Genomic DNA, 18,989 nt, shown 5'->3' on the forward strand with positions numbered 1-18,989 from the left:
GCGGGTGCAGTTGCACCCGTCGCGCTTTTCAGTGTCTGCTATGCAGACCGTGAAAAGCTCCATGGGGCTGTGCCAGGGGGCCCCGTGACTCCCCTTTCCGCCAGCTTTTTCATCCTATTTCCTACCGCCATGAAAAGGCTGGCGGGAGGAGGACTCGTAATCCCCTGGGCAGCGCTGCCCTGGAGGATTAAATCCGCAGGGACCAATGTGGCGGTAAACCGCAGGTCCCGGCGGTGCGACCGCGGCGCTTCCACCGCGGTCGTAATACTCGAGTTTGCACCACCAAAACAGCCCTGGCGGTCTTTGACTGCCAGGGTTGTAATGAGGGCCTATATTCTGTCTGATGCAGTCCTACTGCTGCCACGAATCGGGATACTATCTGTATTTCTAGCCCCCAGTTTCACATTCCATCACATTCATAGAACATTTTAAACTTTTCAGTTGTTCATTAGCTTCTTTATTTATATACACTTTGTTGATGTGTTAGTTATTTAATTTTCTGTGCAGTGGCGGACCCCATGAGTAGGCCTGCGGACGCCCGGGGGTCTCCGAACCACAGGTTAAGAATCACTGGTGGTGTATGTAGCCGGGGATGCATTTTGGAGCACACAGTTGCAAGCATGTTTCGAAAGCATGGTGTGCTAGCGCACTGTCATTTAAAGGCAGCAAATTTATATTTGAAATGACGCCTAAATCAGCACAAATGTGCAGTTGTACTGATAAAACACAAACAAGAATGCGTTGAAATTGGTTTTCAGCAAAAATATCATTATCGCCTCACCATGTAAAATGTCTTAATTTGCTTTAATCCTGTTAAAATGATTTTTTTTTCATCACACTTCAGAATTACAAAAAAAAGTGCCTCATTCGTACTTGCCTAACTGCTGGCGTATTTGTAAAAATTTGTGCAGTTCATTTACATATCTAAATTTTGTTGTGTTTAAAAAAAAAAAAAAAAAATGACAACCTACAAGTCCATCTTTACACAATCCCGGTACCCCAGGATGACTGTCATATAGTTCAGTTTACAAACACTTCTCAATCTGCCGTCAAAGAAAGAACGTAAACACTAATTTCTATGTTAAAATGAGCAGCATTTTGTCAGAATACAAAGCCTGACATGTGACCTCTTTGAAGGCTAAAGCCCAGGAAGCGATACAAAACAAAAATGCATCCTTAGTGCTCATTCACCTTTTAAACCCCAGCGTGATTAATCGGGGGGGTGCTGCACTCCCAGGACCCCTACTTCCAGCACTTATGCTTTCAAACAAAGCGGATTTTCACTCCAAAGCACAGGGATACCTGGTGATACTTGCTGTGTGTCTCCAGAAGCAGGTGTAGTTTGCCCCTGACTGTTGGCATTCTGTCGTGCTGTTATGCTGCTGCATTGCCTTAGAACCCGTGACGGGGGGGTGAACCCCGATCACCTTAGATGATCAAGAAGTTTACATGAATATGGCTCTCTAGCGTATGCCGCGTCGCCAGCTCCCGGACCCTTGAGCCCGCCCTTGACAACATGGTGCTCTTGCTGTGAGCGGAGCTCTCTAGCCTGTCCTGCATTAGTGGTATTAGTGGTGGCCCAGTGGCCCAAGGCATCTCTTCTGGGCACCTTTTATTGACCCTTGGCAACGGGTTTGAATCTTGGCAGCTCCTCTTTCACAGGTTGATAAAACTACCATTAACTTGAGTGACAATAAATATCTATTACCTGTCGGTAGCGCCAAGAGACCACCTTCTGGGTGAACGCCACGTTTATCATATACACATTTTTAGTGTGATGTGATAGTATGGGCAGAGCCGCCTTTGCTGGTTGAGGTGTACACCTGTACGAGTGGAAACGCATCCGCGCACACACGTCTCCTCGCTCGCAACAGCGCAACCTTCTGTTAAATGAGAGTGGAAGAAACCAATATCCACCTGTTTTGTGGTGTTTCCTTCCTGTTGTTCAGGGCTAAAGTGGTTGTCTCCTCAGCAGGTTGCAGCTCTGCTTTGAGTCACACCTCCATTTGGAGGCTTCCTGCGCCTGAAGTGGGCCCACATGGCCCACCACGCATAACATCTGTCTGCGGTCCACATTTGACACCCCATCCCTGAAGCCACAAGTGTGAGGAGTTTGCAGTCAGGTTGTACAGGAAGCTGATGTGCTATTTTTGGGCCGACCTGAAGTCTGTTAGATATCAGTCGAGCACCTGCTGCACAATGTTGATGTTGAAATCACTACCAAGAAGACCATCCACTCGGCTGACCCGGCCCTCACCACGCCTTCCCTAAAGGACACCTAATGGTTAGGGAACCACTAATACCCATCCTCAGTGCCTTCATCGACTCAGCCATATTCACAGGAAAGGTGCCCCTGCCGTCTGCTGACCCAGCCACTCTTCAACTAAAGACCCATCTCCCTCCTACCATACCCGGTCAAGATCTTAGCGAAACTATTCAGCCATTGCCTCCCAGACCACCTCCGCAACACCAGCTCCTCAACTCCATACAACCTGGACTTAGTCCCAACCACCGTACACAAACGGCACTCCTTGCTGCCACAACCAACAGATGTATGATCCGTGACAGAGGAGACATGACAGCCGTCATTCTCAGCAAACTGGATTTGACCACACATGTCAACGCGGTCACTGCATCCTGCTTCCACACCGTGAAGATGTTGGAGATTTTAAAATGGCTACCAAGAAACACTAGAAACACTGTCACTTTTGCCCTGATCACCTGCAAGTTGGACTTTAGGAACACTCTCTGCTCCGGGTGCATCAAGCAATTCATTAGAAAACTACAAACAATCCTGAGCTCCGCAGCCAGACTCATCCTCAACCTCTCGCACAGAACTTACATTCCACCACACTTCAGGGAGCTCCACTCGCTCCTGATACACACACGCTCTTGTTTCAAACTCGTACACACATTCAAGGCACTACTCAACTCAGGCCTCACCTACCTGAATAGTCGCATCTCCTTCCACTTAACACCCCGACACCTCTGCTCCGCAGGACTCGTACTTGCACACATCACATGCATAAACATATCCAGGCCAGGAGGACGGGCATTCTCTCATATCACTCCTAGTGCTCCACATCGGAGCCTCCTGAATTCTGCAAGAAGCTGAAGACCTGGCTTTTCAATTAACCAACCTCCCCGGGCAGGACCGGGCACACGCACCTGCTCAATGCCATGATTCCCCTCGCAGATGATAGTGCGCTTTGCAAATACATTTAACATAACCATCTGTGTGTAACTCAAGGTTGCTGGTTCAAATCCACCTCTCGCATCCTTCCTGATTCACCTGGAACACTAGTTGATTTTCTCCTCTGTTGTGTGACTAGGGAATGTGTAAGTTCAGTGAGTAAAACATAAACTTAACACTGTAATATAATCCATAATTAGCTGAAGTATCATAGTCTTGTTGTTTGCACTTTGTGAAATTGCAGTGTATCATTGCAATCTTGTAAAACGCCCCATCGCCCATTTGGGGCTAAGCACCAGTGTATAATGAGTTAATAAATAACTACGTAAATATAATAAAATCCCAACATAACTGATTCTATTCCCATTAAAACTTATCAGCAGATCAGTGTTTTATTCGGCACAAAATATCAATCATTTATGAATGGGCAGTTTTCCTGTGCTTTTGATGTTGGTGGTTTGTGGGGTCGGCCATCTTTTCAGAACAATGGCAGAACTGTGCATTCCTCCATCCCATGTCGTCACGGGCCCATCAAGCATCACCAGACACATGACCCAACTAGGCCCTTCTCTCTGGTACAGTTCCAGTATTGTGTGATGCGCGGCGGTGGTGGGAGGGGCGCGTTTGGAATGTCCCGACCAACGTTCTCAGACAAAGGAGGCCATTTTAGTAGCTCTCTGGAACAAAGTCAAGTTCTGGGCATTAGAGGGTCTTGAATACTGGGCCACAAACCATGGACATGAATGAAAATGTCCTAGCGGTCGCAACCATAAATAAGTTTCAATTCTATTAAGGACACGGAGGTGAGGATTAGGCTAGTCTCTCTTCGCAGCTTTATTAACCAGCAGCCTTCAACATCGAGAAACCACCACAGTGGGCAAAATCTACAAATCCCATGAGTCGTTTGGAGACTATTCCCCCCCCCCTCCCCCCCCCCCCCCCCCCCCCCCCCCAATCCGCAAGCAGCATCGCCCTTTAAGATTCCTTCCGGACGCTCTTTCCTTTCTTCACTGCTCCAGCAGCCGCAAGCTAAATTCTCCTTTCCGTCATCAGTTGCCTTTTTAACATTGTTGCTAAAAAATATAAGCGCGCACTTTGTACACTATTGTAAGCGCGTGCTTTGTTGTGTCCACTACTGTCTAAACTTTGCTTTACGGCGTGACTGCTGGAACGTTCTGCGCTCCTTTGCGGCCGCTTCCCTTTGAGTTTCAGGGTTCATGGGTATGATGCGGTCAGCCAACCGCTAGAGAGCAGCACACCAGACATTCTTCATGCCCAATGCGCTCTACCCGCCAGCAGCCGGCGCTAGATTCCCTTAGTTTGTGTCAGTGAAATTCACTCAGCCACTTCCGCTCATTCAATTAGGGTTACTGGACTTGCGTTGATTGCTTTTACAGGATTCTGAGCCCCGTCTGGAGTCTGTACACCCTCATTGGGTAGGACTATCGTTTGTGTTTTTGGGACACGTCCCAGGCACTTATTTTCCCTATTGAAATTACGGGGGGGTTAGGGGTTGGGGGCGGGCTGTGTGCATGTCTGTCTGTCCCTGGGGGTCTCTGAATATCAGACTCAGTATCTTTGCCCCTTATGTCTGGTTACTCACCAGTCTCCTCTACTTCCCGTACCTGCAGGTGTCTCACACATGCTACTTTACAACATGCTGGACCCTGCTGAATACCTGGGGGAGGACTCCAATGATTATCTGGAGGAGGAAATAACCTTCCTGCGTATTGCTAATGAATTCTCCTACATATTGGACATGACTGTATTCACTACATTCCGGGCGGGTGCCTCGTACGTGAGGGAGGGCTCACAAAACATATGCAAAAGGAACAGCGAGCACTCGCAGGATTTGAACTTGTTTTTATTCAATAATTTCAAGCGGACATATTTCGGCTGCTGCCTTTTCTAATGCTTGACAACCACCCAGACATGATTAAACTGCTGCTTTAAAAATGTCCAGTTGCTTTCCCATTGGTGGGATAACATAGGACATCAAAGGAGGACTATGCCATCATAGTTTCAGATACCTTCATATTGTTCGGCCGCCATCTTGCATGCAAATAATCCTTATTATCCTAATTCTTAACACCGGCATATTTCAGACTGACAGATTTATTATCCAATAAAGCAGTCCCCCCTCAGTAGGCATACATATTCGGCTAGCCAGTACATGTATAATTCATGCACGTGCAAATGGCAATTCAGTCCTCGCAAACCGCTAGTATATATTTTTTGAAAATCTGTTCATACATTCATCTGTATCTTAAACTGCATTTTGGCACAGCTTTTAATATGTAGGCATCCGCAAGGAAGATATAGGTGATAATGCAAAAAAATCATTTCATTAGAACTTTTTCATTTAAAAAGTACTGGCCCCTTGACAAGGTGGCACCATTAATGCAAGGAACCTTAACAGGCTATTGGAGGTTCACCTATATGAACTATAGTATACAGGTGTCCAGAAAAATGTTTGCCTGTACTGCTCATGCAAGAATCGAGCATTGTACTTGCATATAAACAATACTCCTGTGCAAAAGGCAAGTGTTGCACTTGTATACATAGAGGTAAATTTAACAATACATGAGGCCAGCATGGCACTCGACTACATTAACTGTGCAAAATGCCAGCATTACACTCGTACACAAAGTAAATTAACTGTGGAAAAGGCCCGCATTATACTCGTATACATACACAAGGTCACAAAGTAAACAAACTGCAAGAGGCCAGCATTGCACTTGCGCACTTAAACTGTACTAACTGTGCAAGAGGCCAGCATTACACTGGTATGCAAAAAGTAAACTAACAGTGCAAGAGGCCAGTGTTACACTGGTATGCAAAAAGTAAACTAACAGTGCAAGAGGCCAGCCTTACACTGGTATACATAAAGTAAACTAACTGCTAGAGGCCAGCATTACACTGGAATACATAAAGTAAACTGTGCAAGAGGCCAGCATTACACTGGAATACATAAAGTAAACTAACTGTGTAAGAGGCCAGCATTACACTGGTGTACATAAAGTAAAGTAACTGTGTAAGAGGCCAGCATTACACTGGACTATATAAAGTAAACTAACTGTGCAAGAGGCCAGCATTACACTAGTATACATAAAGTAAACTAACTACTAGAGGCCAGCATTACACTGGAATACATAAATAAAGTAACTGTGTAAGAGGCCAGCATTACACTGGTATGCAAAAAGTAAACTAACAGTGCAAGAGGCCAGCGTTACACTGGTATGGATAAAGTAAACTAACTGTGCAAGAGGCCAGCAATACACTGGTGTACATAAAGTAAAGTAACTGTGTAAGAGGCCAGCATTACACTGGACTATATAAAGTAAACTAACTGTGCAAGAGGCCAGCATTACACTGGTATACATAAAGTAAACTAACTGCTAGAGGCCAGCATTACACTGGAATACATAAAGTAAACTAACTGCAAGAGGCCAGCTTTACACTAGAATACATAAAGTAAAGTAACCGTGTAAGAGGCCAGCATTACACTGGACTATATAAAGTAAACTAACTGTGCAAGAGGCCAGCATTACACTGGTGTACATAAAGTAAAGTAACTGTGTAAGAGGCCAGCATTACACTGGACTACATAAAGTAAACTAACTGTGCAAGAGGCCAGCTTTACACTAGAATACATAAAGTAAAGTAACCGTGTAAGAGGCCAGCATTATACTGGACTATATAAAGTAAACTAACTGTGCAAGAGGCCAGCATTACACTGGTGTACATAAAGTAAAGTATCTGTGTAAGAGGCCAGCATTACACTGGAATACATAAAGTAAACTAACTGTGCAAGAGGCCAGCTTTACAGTAGAATACATAAAGTAAAGTAACTGTGTAAGAGGCCAGCATTACACTGGACTATATAAAGTAAACTAACTGTGCAAGAGGCCAGCATGGACCTGGAATACATGAAGTAAACTAACTGCTAGAGGCTAGCATTACACTGGTATGCATAAAGTAAACTTACTGCAAGAGGCCAGCATTACACAGGTATGCATAAAGTAACTGCAAGAGCCCAGCATTACGCTGGTATACATAAAGTAAACTAACTGCAAGAGGCCGCATTGACCTGGATTACATAAACTAAACTAACCATGCAACCAGGATTACATAAAGTAAACTAACTGTGCAAGAGGCCAGCATTATACTAGTACACATAAAGTAAACTGTGCCAAGATGCCCGCATTACACTGGTATACATAGAGTAACCTAACTGTGAAAGAGGCCAGCATTACACTAGAATACAGCAAATAAACTAACTGCAAGAGGACCTGGACTACATAAAGTAAACTAACTGCAAGAGGTTAGCATTGCACTGGTATACATAAAGTAAACTAATTGTGCAGGAGTACAGCATTACACTGGTGTGCATAAAGTAAACTAGTTTTGCAAGAGGACATCATTACACTGGTATGCATAAAGTAAACTAACTGCAAGAGGCCAGCATTACACTGGACTACATAAAGTAAACTAACTGCAATAGGCCAGCATGGATCTGGAATACATAAAGTAAACTAACTGTAAGAGGCCAGCATTACACTGGACTACATAAAGTAAACTAACTGCAAGAGGCCAGCATTACACTGGACTACATAAAGTAAACTAACTGTGTAAGAGGCCAGCATTACACTGGTATGCATAAAGTACACTAACTATGCAAGAGGCCAGTATTACACTGGACTACATAAAGCAAACTAACTGCAAGAGGCCAGCATTACACTGGTATGTATAAAGTGAGCTAACTGTGGGGAAAAAAACAGCATTACACTTGTATACACACATTAACTGTGCAAGAGGGCAGCTTTGTACCCTCTTCAGTAAATTGTAATAACTGTGCTAGAGGCCAGCATTGTACTCACTTCAGTAAACTGTACTGACTGTGCAAGAGGCCAGCATTACACTGGTATACATAAAGTAAACCAGCTGTCCAAGAGGTCAGCTTTACAACTGTGTGTATATAGAAAGTTAAGTACCTATACTAACTGTGCAAGAGGTCAGCATCGCACTTGTGTATATAGAAAGTAAACTAACTGTGCTAGAAGCCAGCATTACACTCACTTTGTAAACTGTGCTAACTGTGCAAGAGGCCAGCATGACACTCACCTACATACGCTATACTAACTGTGCAGGAGGCCAGCATCACAAAGTTAGCCAACTGTGCATTATGCCAGAATTGTATCCGTATACATGAAGGATAGTAACACTACAAGAGGCCAGCATTATACTTGTGTATATAGAAAGTAAACTACTTGTACGAGAAGCCAGCATTGCACTCACTTACGTAAACTGTACTAACTGCAAGAGGCCAGCCTGCCACTCTCCTACATAAGCTACACTGTGCAGGAGGCCAGCCTGCCACTCTCCTACATAAGCTACGCTGTGCAAGAGGCCAGCCTGCCACTCTCCTACATAAGCTACACTGTGCAGGAGGCCAGCGTTGCACTCATAGGCTTAAAGTAAGCCAACTATTCGTTATGCCAACATTGTATCCATATACTTGAAGGACATTAACACTACAAGAGGCCAGCATTACACTTGTCTATATAGAAAGTAAACTGAGAGAAGCCAGCATCACACTCGCGTATGTAAACTGTAACTGTGCAAGAGGCCAGCATTATTCATTTATGTTAACTGTGCAAGAGGCCAGCCTGGCACTCACCTACGTGAGCTATGCTAAATATGCAAAGGCCATCATGGCACTCGTATACATAAAGGAAGCCAACTGCATTTTAGCGGCATTGTGTCCATATACATAAAGGAGATTAACACCACAAGAGGCCAGCATTACACTCACCTACTTAAACTAACTGTGCAACAGGCCAGCTTGGTACCAACTCATATAAACAGTGGTAACTGTGCAAGGAGCGAGCGTAGCTCATTCACACAAACTAAATAACTTTGCAAGATGGTACATTTGCACCCATTTACCTAAATAAAATTAGCAAAAGGCTATCATTGCACTCGCTCACACAAACTATACTAATTTTGCATGATGCTACAATGTCACTAATTTACATAAAGTAAACTGTACAAAAGGCCAACATTGCATTTACTTATGTAAGCTACCGGTGCAAGAGGACAGCATTATGCAAATAAAAACCACGAACTCTGTAAAAGGTTACCTTTGCACTCATTCACATGTTCTAAACTAACTGCAAGGAGTCAGCATTGCACTCATTAATGAAAACTAACAGGTTACCTTTGCACTCATTTGCATAAAGTAATGTTACTGTGCAAGGGGTCTCGTGTGCTCACTGTGTAACAGCAGTGTTTTCATGCCATGTGCTTTCTGCTTTCAGTGTGCCCACAGCCCTCGGAGCCCGAGAATGGGGGCTTCCTGTGCCATCCTTCCCCCTGCAAGGACAAACTGGTCACAGGCAGTGTCATCGAGTACATCTGCGACGAGGGCTACCTGTTGAAGGGCGACTACAAGTACCTCACCTGCAAGGAGGATGGCGAGTGGAGCCAGCCCATGCAGGTCAGCTGCCGGCTCAGCCCAGGTGAGTGTCCTGTGACGCGTATCACGGTTTACCTGGAGGTGGGACGTGTTGATGCAGAGCAGTGTCCCACCTTTTGATGTCCAGGTGGAAGGTATTGTAGAGAAGAGGGATTGAGTTAGTTCTGCATTAAGCAGTCTCTTTTCGAACAGATTGTATCCTTGACCCCTGACATACTCAGCCACTAGGGAAGTAGGAAGGTTTACAGACCGGTACCTCCCGAGTGGCCGAACATTCCCCGCTTATGATGTTGCAAAACATTGCAGAATAAGGATAAAAAAAAGTGCTGTCTGCACTGGAGGCCTGCTTAAGATGGGCGCGACCTATAGAAATAGAAGATATACTTCTGCACAGAAGATCACTCGGGTGACTGAGTCTGATAGTCAACCACAGAAGGCAGTGAACTCAGGTTTTATGCACATACCGTATGACATTGCTGCACATGGAGGCTCTTCATGCTTTCGTTGTGGCTGCCCAGCCTCTTTCGCTCCTCCATGCCTGTGCCGCAGTGTGCATGTTCCTGCATGTTTATTTGCAGGAGAGCCTGCTGTTGTTGATGTGAGAATTTACTCCACCTAACCATTGGCACAAGGTGGAGTGGAGTGTGTGTGTTGGTGGAGAGGTGATCATCAGCTGGATGTAAGTGTGAGATTTTGCTTACAGGAGTGGATGTTGTTGTGTTTGCTTACTTACCAGGCACATGTCTGTGTGAGAGATCAGTTGTTCTCAGAGTTGCTTCCTAAGGCTTGCCTCTTGTACTTTTCCCTGACAGATAAGGACAACCACTCGAGCATGGGTGTGCCCACACTGTCCATCGTGGCCTCCACCGCCAGCTCCGTGGCCCTGATCCTCCTCCTCGTCGTACTCTTTGTTCTTCTGCAGCCGAAGCTCAAGTCTTTCCACCACAGCAGGTGAGTTGCTAGTGTGTCATTAATCCTTGTCCACCTCCCTGGTCAGTACAGACTGAGGCCTCACCATTTTAGGTGCCCAGCCACACCTGGTAACTGAGATAGAAGTTAGTGATAAGTACACAGCAGTGGTCAGAGATTGGGCCAGTTCAGGAGAGGCTGGTCCTCCTGAGTGAAGCTCACCGGTGAGGGCAGAGGGTGTGGTATGGAGATGTTGGTCTTCGTGGGTGAACCACACCAGGTGAGTTTGGAGGGCATCCTTCTTCAGGTGTATGGGTACAGCTAGGGGGGAAACACAACAGTAGTTCGGAGGGTTCACTGGTGAATTGGCACAAGTTGAGACCGCATACTGTACTTTAGAGGATGTTGATCTCTACCTCTTGTTCCCCTTCAAAGTTAATCGACCGACTGAAACGACGACAGACCCCCCTCCCCCCCCCCCCCCCTCTCCTCCCACCTCCTCCACTAATGTGCTCAAACTAGGACCCGTCCCACTCTGGTCCCTTCTGCCCTCCTAGTATTTTTGGCCAGCTCATGCCACCTGTCCATCCTGTGCCGGTATTGGGGTAAACGCATTTACGCCAAGGTGAGAAGCACTAGTGTTGGACCAACCAGTAGTCCTGGCTACCAGATCCATCATGTGGAGCTGGACGGGTGCTCACAGATTTAGACCATACCTGGGTGGCATGATTGTGCTTTGCATGCAGACGCAAGTCTGGCTTACTTGGTACTCCCACTCTAAGAACATCGGAGGAAGCACATTGTGGAAAAGGCATCATCTCTGCTTTCGACTTGAGAAACCTCCTTCTCTTCATTTATATCCGACAAAAGAAGTTTGATGCATCTGCATGCGTCTCGCTTCCCCTCACTGCACATGCACCTACTTAATTCTCATTACTTTTCTCTTCCCACTATTTATTTGTCCCCATCCTCCTTAATTATTTATATCTTTGTTAATCTTTGTACTTGTTTCTCTTTGGAGCTTCCATATTTCTATTATAGCTGTGTCCCTTTAATGCGCGATTGCCACCCCGGCCTCAGCCCTACTATTGCAAGACTGAAGGCGCCCGCACAAATAAAAGATACTACGCCTCGCCTTCCAGGCAGGAGCTGCTTTTTTGCCAATCATCCTATTTGGGCCTTTCGAGCCCACCGCCTATCTTGTCGCACTCTCCCACCACACTTCAGACTTAATGACATGCTCACCACAATTGATTGCATAGTGGATCGTCCATACACTTGATCCGCACATAGGCGAGAAAAGTGTGCCCGCAAATGTATGGTTGTGGCACACACAGACTAATGGAGGGAACCTTGCTCGTAGGTGTCAATTTGAAATCATAAGCCAATATGTATCAGGTTAAATACACCCATTGACCTTTATATATGTTCCGGAGATATCCAGATGTTGCTGGATTCTTTAGCACACACCATACAGCCTACAATTTGAATCCAGTGAAAGAAACCAGTCTCGTTTTCACATGTAGGATATTCGTTAACTTAATTATTATGTTTGCCTGTAATATTCTTTTAATAAAAGTCAATAAGGAAATGGTGGCAAAAACTAAAGCAGTGTTCTTACTTAATATGTGTCATTTGCAGTGACTGTTTAATCCTTTTTAATTAATAGCAATGACAGCGAAGAAGAAAATCTGTATGCTGCTAAAGAAAATGCCATAGGCCTTTTATCGTGTGTATTTTGTGTGAACACATTATGCAGCATGATTTAATGGTTCGAAGGTTTTTGGGACAGAAAGGGTAGAATTATTTTGAAAGCGCTGCATGCGAGTTGCATATATCTCATAAAGTTCCATGTTTAGGTGACCTTGTGACTTTGAGCATACTGTCCAAGCTGAACAGGAAAGTGAGAATTAATTCCCAAAGTTATTGTAGAGTACCCCATTCGAATATCGCAGGCATCCAGTGTCGTATATCGCTGGTGAGCAGCAGAACAAGCTGTAGCTGGGCACTGTGGGTTTGTTGCTAGTCTTTCCCTGCAACTACATCTTACATTAGATCTAGAATGCCAGTCTTGTGAAGCCAGGTTCATCTTCAGGTGTCTGCTCTCCAACAGGCTTGTTTGACAACAGAACTTAAGGCTGAAGAGGACCTGGAAGATCTGAGCTAGTTGTCTGTATTGCGGTATATTGGGCTTCCCTTGAGAATTGGATGACCTCAATAAATAGGTGAATCAGACTTTGGTGTTTTCTGTCATTCTAAAAGTGTTCTCCGAAAGGTAAACCAAGAAGGATTGGTACCCAAAGTAGTTCAAAATTATTTAGAAATGTGGGATGTTGGCAAGCTGTTCTAATGTTAATTCATGATGTATTAATGCCAGCACAGTTTCTACCTTCTGTCCACACATTTAAACAGAGCAATAAAATACTCAATTTCTGATGCCTGCCACCCTTTTGCCGTTCTCCTATGACCTCCAAACAAGCAGTTTCTCTTGGTTGATCATACAGACTGTCCTTTAAAAAAAAAAAAAAAAAAATTACAAATTGAAAGAAATCCTCATTTGCATTGTTTATTGCATCATAGTGTGACATTGTGCTGCAGTTTCAGGGCAGGGGTAGTTGCAGAGTTGGTTTCTTGCATTTCGCAATATAAAGCAGTCCTTCCTTGTGGAGGCTGGTGGATCTCTGATACATGTTTGTTGCTAGTGCTGATAATCCATTAAGGCAAATCTTCCTTTTGTGCTACAATCTAATTGGGTTTCTACCATCCATATATTTCATATTGAAGCAGTCATCGGGGTGCACGACTTGTGGTGGTTAGCTGTGCTAAAAAAAGAAACATTTATGAATTGTCTTTTCTCTTTTACCAAAAATAGGCGTGACCAAGGTGTGCCAGGTGATCCAGTGTCCATCGTAGTGAATGGTGTTCAGGTGGCCCTCCCGTCCTACGAAGAAGCAGTCTACGGCAGTGCTGGTAACTGCATCCCGCCATCCGACTCCCGGGTGCAGATTGTTATGTCAGAAGGGCCTGGGCAGGCCAGTCCTCGAGAAGCTCTGCGGGAACCTGCTTCCTACAGCAGCGGGGAGGACGAGGTCCCTGGACACTCAGGACTGTGTGAAGCCAGCGGCTCCCGGCACTCAGAGACTGTTCTAGTGCACCAGGCCACCACCTCCTCGTGGGTCGCTGGCGTTGGCAGCCGGCCCATGCATGCGGATGCTGTGAACTCAGAAAATGCAGATTTACACAGTCTTTCATCTCTCACATCTTCTGAGGACTACACAGATGGTGAGTTCCTTCATCAGGTGCTTGCTGCTCTCAAGGTCTCAAACACTAGACTGTGCATGGTAGCTTCCTGTGTGAACACAACAGAATCCCATTAGGTGTCCATGTTTGGGTGTACATAAACCTCAATGTCACAAGTGCAGGTTATTGTAAGTGCTTGTGTCCCAGCCTGTCACTTTATGTGTGAGTGCTTGAGACCATGCTCTCACCCTGGTGTGCAACACTTTAAAAAAAAAAATAATGCTCGGAGCCATCTTAATGCTCATCATAATAAATAGTATCTGTAGCTTCTGCAGTCACCAGGTGTGCCTGCAGCACCCTGTGTTAGTGTCACATTCCTAGATTCTAGCCGACTGTGCCACTATAGATGGAGACACGAATATCCCCATGATGCGGTACAGTCCAGTTCACCTGCTGGTCCACATCGCCTCTCTGCAGAAATTCACAGTGAGCTACGGCAAGGCATAACCGTTTCACTTAGGACCAACCACTGGGGAATAACAGTAGTTGTTAGACTTTATTTATTTGGGCTGTGTCAATTTTAATTATTCTGAGCTACATTCAAAGCCTGCACTGTTTTTCTCACTGCGCCACCATAGACAGGGGCCAACATCTAGATGTTTTTCTACCTTCAGTGGGACAGCCCAGTATAAACTACTAGGTGATATGCCCTCTGCACAAGAACTCAAGCTGCCCCAAATATGCCCTGCCATACCGGGTTAAGACTGAGGCTGGTTTCCATATGGTTGGTCAGATTTGTAATGTGGAGGGTGGGAGTGGGAGTATTGTCACTGGTTCGGATTCATTTAAGCATTTCCACCCATCGCTTGTTTGGGGTCTACTTTATCTTTTTAGAAATGCAAGTATTCCAGATAAATGTGCCTCAGAATAGGTGCCTGGAATTCACTTGCAGGAAACTATTTTCAAGTAATTCAGACAGGTGGACTTTGACTGCATTACATAGAAAAATAAAAGTTCTTCAGAAATATCTTTGAGAGTCCACAGGTCAGCCAAGTGTGCTAGACCTTTGCATTACCAACCCCTGCCAACTTATGGAGACGTATTTAGAAGACCAGAGAAACCCTTACAGCATTGAGGACCTGAGTAAGTAGCAATTACTCATGAACAGTGGTTCTCAGTGGTATCATGCAAACACAATTTTCAATAATGCGCAAAATAACTATATGAAATTAAGGCCATTTAACTCACTGAAACGTATGACCACTTAGAAACCTAGAACACTCCAGGTTCCCCTTGCTGAACCTTCATCCTGTGGGCCCGACACCTTGTAGCTTCAGCGTGCGATCTGTTCATTATGATGTCTGCGAATGGAACGTGCGCCGCATTCCAAGCCTCGTTTTCAAGGTCCCAGTGACGTCATCTGTAACGACCTCTATACGCACCGCCAGAGCGGAACCTTCTGCTTTGGCAGTAATATTTTGTTCGATGGCATGTGTGGCTGTAGATACGCATGCTCTGCATAACTCCTGCCATCTAGTGTTTGGTCCGGAGTTCAGTAATGTTTGTTTCCTTTTCTGCTTCCTGCTATAGGTTTCAAAGTAGCAACCCAGAGTGTCAATAGTGAGCACCATCTTGTGTTTCGGCATCCATTAGGACCCGCCTAAATTACCGCATCGACTCTGTTATCCACTTGAGACCTATCCCTTATACAATATAATGGACCACATAACAGACATCCGAATCTATTGATTAATTATAACAGATGTGCCTGCACCAAATATGTCCTGATAAGTACCCTGTAACTCCAAGAGGGTCGAAACGCCATAGACACCATAGGAAAGCAAACTTCATCTTAACATCAGACTATTAATAATCAAGAATAGCTGTTTATGAACACGGAGATTCGCATTACAGTCACTTCTTATTTTTAGTACCTCTTGGTTGTGGTTTCTCTTTTCATTGGATACGCATTGCACACGGGTGCTTTTCAATGTTTTGGCAGTGATTATCGGACAATGATTTCGTATAAGGTTTATCCTTACAAAATAAGACGTGTTGGTCATGTTTCAGTGTTAAAAGGCATTTATTGCATAAAGTGATTTCACTGATTATTGAAAATTGTGTTTGAAGGGTACCAATGAGAACCGCTGTTGGTGAATAATTACCTTATGGAGAAGGGCAGTTGGCTACCTTTTGCCCTGTCCACACGATTTACATGCTCAGTTCCCGTAAGGCCCTTAGCGTGAGTCCCTGTGGAAGGGGAAAACCTTTTCGCACTCATTCACCGCTCTCATCAGCTAACCTGCCACTTGACTGAAGCCTTTAGCTAGGAACTGTGTGTGTACAGGGTACACTGAGCACCTGTCTGTCTTTTTGTGTGTGTGATCCAGGGATTATTTTTATAGATATAGATATCTATACATATCTATAGATATATATGAGAGAGATATAGATATTTATATACATATATGGAGAGATATAGATATTTATATACATAGATGGAGAGGGATAGAGATAGAGAGGGGGGTAGAGGGAGGGGGAGAGGGGGAGAGAGAGGTTTGGGTGTGTGTATATATATATATATATATATATATATATATATATATAATGGAGAGAGAGCTATATAGATATTTATTAAAAATTGTCGATACCTGATACCATTATTAGCGATCTTTTGTTACTGCAGTCTAGTGCAACATATGTATGAGTCCACATTACAATTATTCTGTTCAGGAGTCTGTGATATTGAGTTCTCATGTTTTCTTTTCTCCTTTTCAGATATCCCTTTGCTGAAGGAAGCATGAAATCAGTCGCAATAGCCTGGTCACCCGGGGTTTCTTTCGTTATCATTTCCCTTATTCGGTTTTCAACACTCGGTGGCCTTCCACCTCACCCTGCACTCCTCCCTCCCAGTGCACGTGGGCACCGGCCGCCTTCCCCACCAGTGACCCGGATAACAAACTTGAAGACATTGGCTGCCATCATCCTTCATCTGTTTCCATGCGCCAGGTGCTGGGCCGTGCCTGAGGTCCAGCCACTCCGTGTATGGGGAGGGGTTCCCAGCCAATTGTTCAGCAGCGGCCGCCCTGGCGGTTGAGTAGCCGCTGTATTAACTGTGCCTTCCCCCCACCCCTTCCATGCCACTCGGTACACTAGGCCCATCTTGTCAGCCTCTTAACAGTGGGAGTGATTCCAGTGGTTTACTTGTACTCGCGTGGCAAAGACAGAACAAGCTTGAATTGTCTTATTCATCATGCTTCCCTGGTGGTTGGAGTGTGAGTCTGTAGTGTAGGTAGACGAGCCTGCGCGCGGCTTGAGTAGACGAGCCTGCGCGCGGCTTGAGTAGATCAGCAGCTTCTGAATCATGGACGCGCCACAGCAGATTATCCGCCCACCTAGCAAGCCATCTCTCATGATTGTTACTGAATCAGTTTGGATATATGTATGTATGGCGTGTGATCATATTTCCCTAATTATTGGGTGAGTGAGATGTTTTTGGACTTAGTGATTGAGTCCTCTTAGTGTTGCGGGTGGACCACCTCTGAGGGGATCTTCTAATGGGACTTGGAATGGTGGGGAAGGGGAGAGCGTGTTTTTGGGAGAGCAGGGTGAACTGGATAAGAGGTAGGGTGTGGATGAACTTTGTTCAAAACTTGTGTACTTCTCTACCAAAAAGCAGTGCCTGTTTCTTGCCATCTGACCATTCGGTTTGAAGGCGAAGGTTCTTTAAAGAGGAACCATTTTCACTATTTTACCAGATTTTGCACACACAGGTCAGAAGAGGTGTCCCTCCCTAACTCCCTCCCATTTTTTTTTTTTTTTTTTTTTTTTTTTTTTTTTAAGGTGACCGTCACAATAGGACTTTGAAATACCTTGAAGGTTCCCTACTGGGTGTATTTTTTTTGTTTTTGTTTTAACACCAGATCTCTGGAGCCCTTCGCTTCGGACCGCTATACCGACCGCTAAGTACCGGCTGGAGCATACGTTTGTGTACGTGAGAACCACTCAAGGAACTTCCAAGGGATCTGTGCTAGCAACCCCCAGCACTGAGCATGGGACTCCAGGCTCTAGCAGTGAGGCTCAGATGCACAAACACATTCTGGTTCTAGGAACGTTACGGACAGTTTTATCATTTTTAAATGATTAATATAAAATCTGTTCAAATCCTGGTCGGAAGTGTACCTGTTATGAGTGCAGGGGAGGCTGGGACAAGTTTCTCCTCATTTACACTTGATTAACTGTTTATGATTCTAGTTGCTTGTAGTAATTGTGAAGAATTCAATGCAGGCACTTCTTAGTGACACCAGATATAAGTGTCATACACTTTTTTTTTTTTTTTTCCTCCCCCCCTGAAGTCTCTTGTTTAATAAAGTTTAGAAACCTCTCCCACTTGGGCCTCCTTCACTAGCAGGTGCCTGGATCTGTGGGATGGCTGTGGGTCTTTGTTCTGAGAACCAGAGCCTCAGAATGTTAAACCCCTTCCCCCACCCAAAACAAGTATTTGGTAGATACGGAATATTATGTTAGTCATGTGAACTTCATTGCTTTGTAAGTTTTCTGTTCCCTTCCAACTTGCCAAAAAGATGCGACTGCCATACCATTGTTACTAGTAAATGTAATGTTGTGGCTACAGATCTAGAATATTTAAGTCGAGGAAATGGGAGCGTGCCAGGCTTGATGCCTGGGAATTTTAGCATGCGTCAGCGAGGCACGTGGCAGGACGCAAGCAGCAGCCTTGTTCTTTGGATGCTCTAAGTCATAGGAAGTGGGATGGAGTAAGGCTTCCTGGACTCTGTATGCTGGGGCAGCACCACAGGTGCAGAGGCGGCTTATTTCAGTCCTCTGTAGAAACTGCATACTTTAAGGCGTTGACAAAACAGACTTGACTTTTTGCGCTTCCCAGAATCACAAACTGTCGACTGCTGCTATCTGATTGTGAAACTTTGCACTTGCATCACTGTGGTTAGATGCTTCTTAGGAATCTAGTAGGTTACCTGTGTCATTTAAAACACCACCTGTAGATCTCAGAATCTGTGACTGTTCTTTCAGACACTTGTTAAGTACCAACGATGAGCCGAGCACGGGTTGACGAGCGCAAGCCTTATGTGATGAGCCGGGCTTGTGCGGTCAGTGTACTAAAGGTGAGCCGAGCAAAGGGTGACGAGCGCG

General features: G+C 45.0%; 1 protein-coding gene across 1 annotated transcript in view; it reads left to right on the forward strand.

Moving 5' to 3' along the window:
- Nucleotides 1-18,205, forward strand: part of SUSD6 (sushi domain containing 6) — a 134,864-nt gene extending 116,659 nt beyond the window's left edge. Inside the window, exons 4-7 of the mRNA XM_069208979.1 lie at nt 9,514-9,714; nt 10,484-10,622; nt 13,453-13,862; nt 16,599-18,205. Of these exons, the coding sequence (XP_069065080.1) occupies nt 9,514-9,714; nt 10,484-10,622; nt 13,453-13,862; nt 16,599-16,624 (776 nt within the window). The 3' untranslated portion in view covers nt 16,625-18,205. The remainder of the gene's footprint in view (nt 1-9,513; nt 9,715-10,483; nt 10,623-13,452; nt 13,863-16,598) is intronic.
- The last annotated feature ends 784 nt before the right edge of the window (nt 18,206-18,989 follow it).

The sequence above is a fragment of the Pleurodeles waltl genome, chromosome 9 (genome assembly GCF_031143425.1).
Source record: "Pleurodeles waltl isolate 20211129_DDA chromosome 9, aPleWal1.hap1.20221129, whole genome shotgun sequence".
NCBI classification, from domain to species: Eukaryota; Metazoa; Chordata; class Amphibia; order Caudata; family Salamandridae; genus Pleurodeles; species Pleurodeles waltl.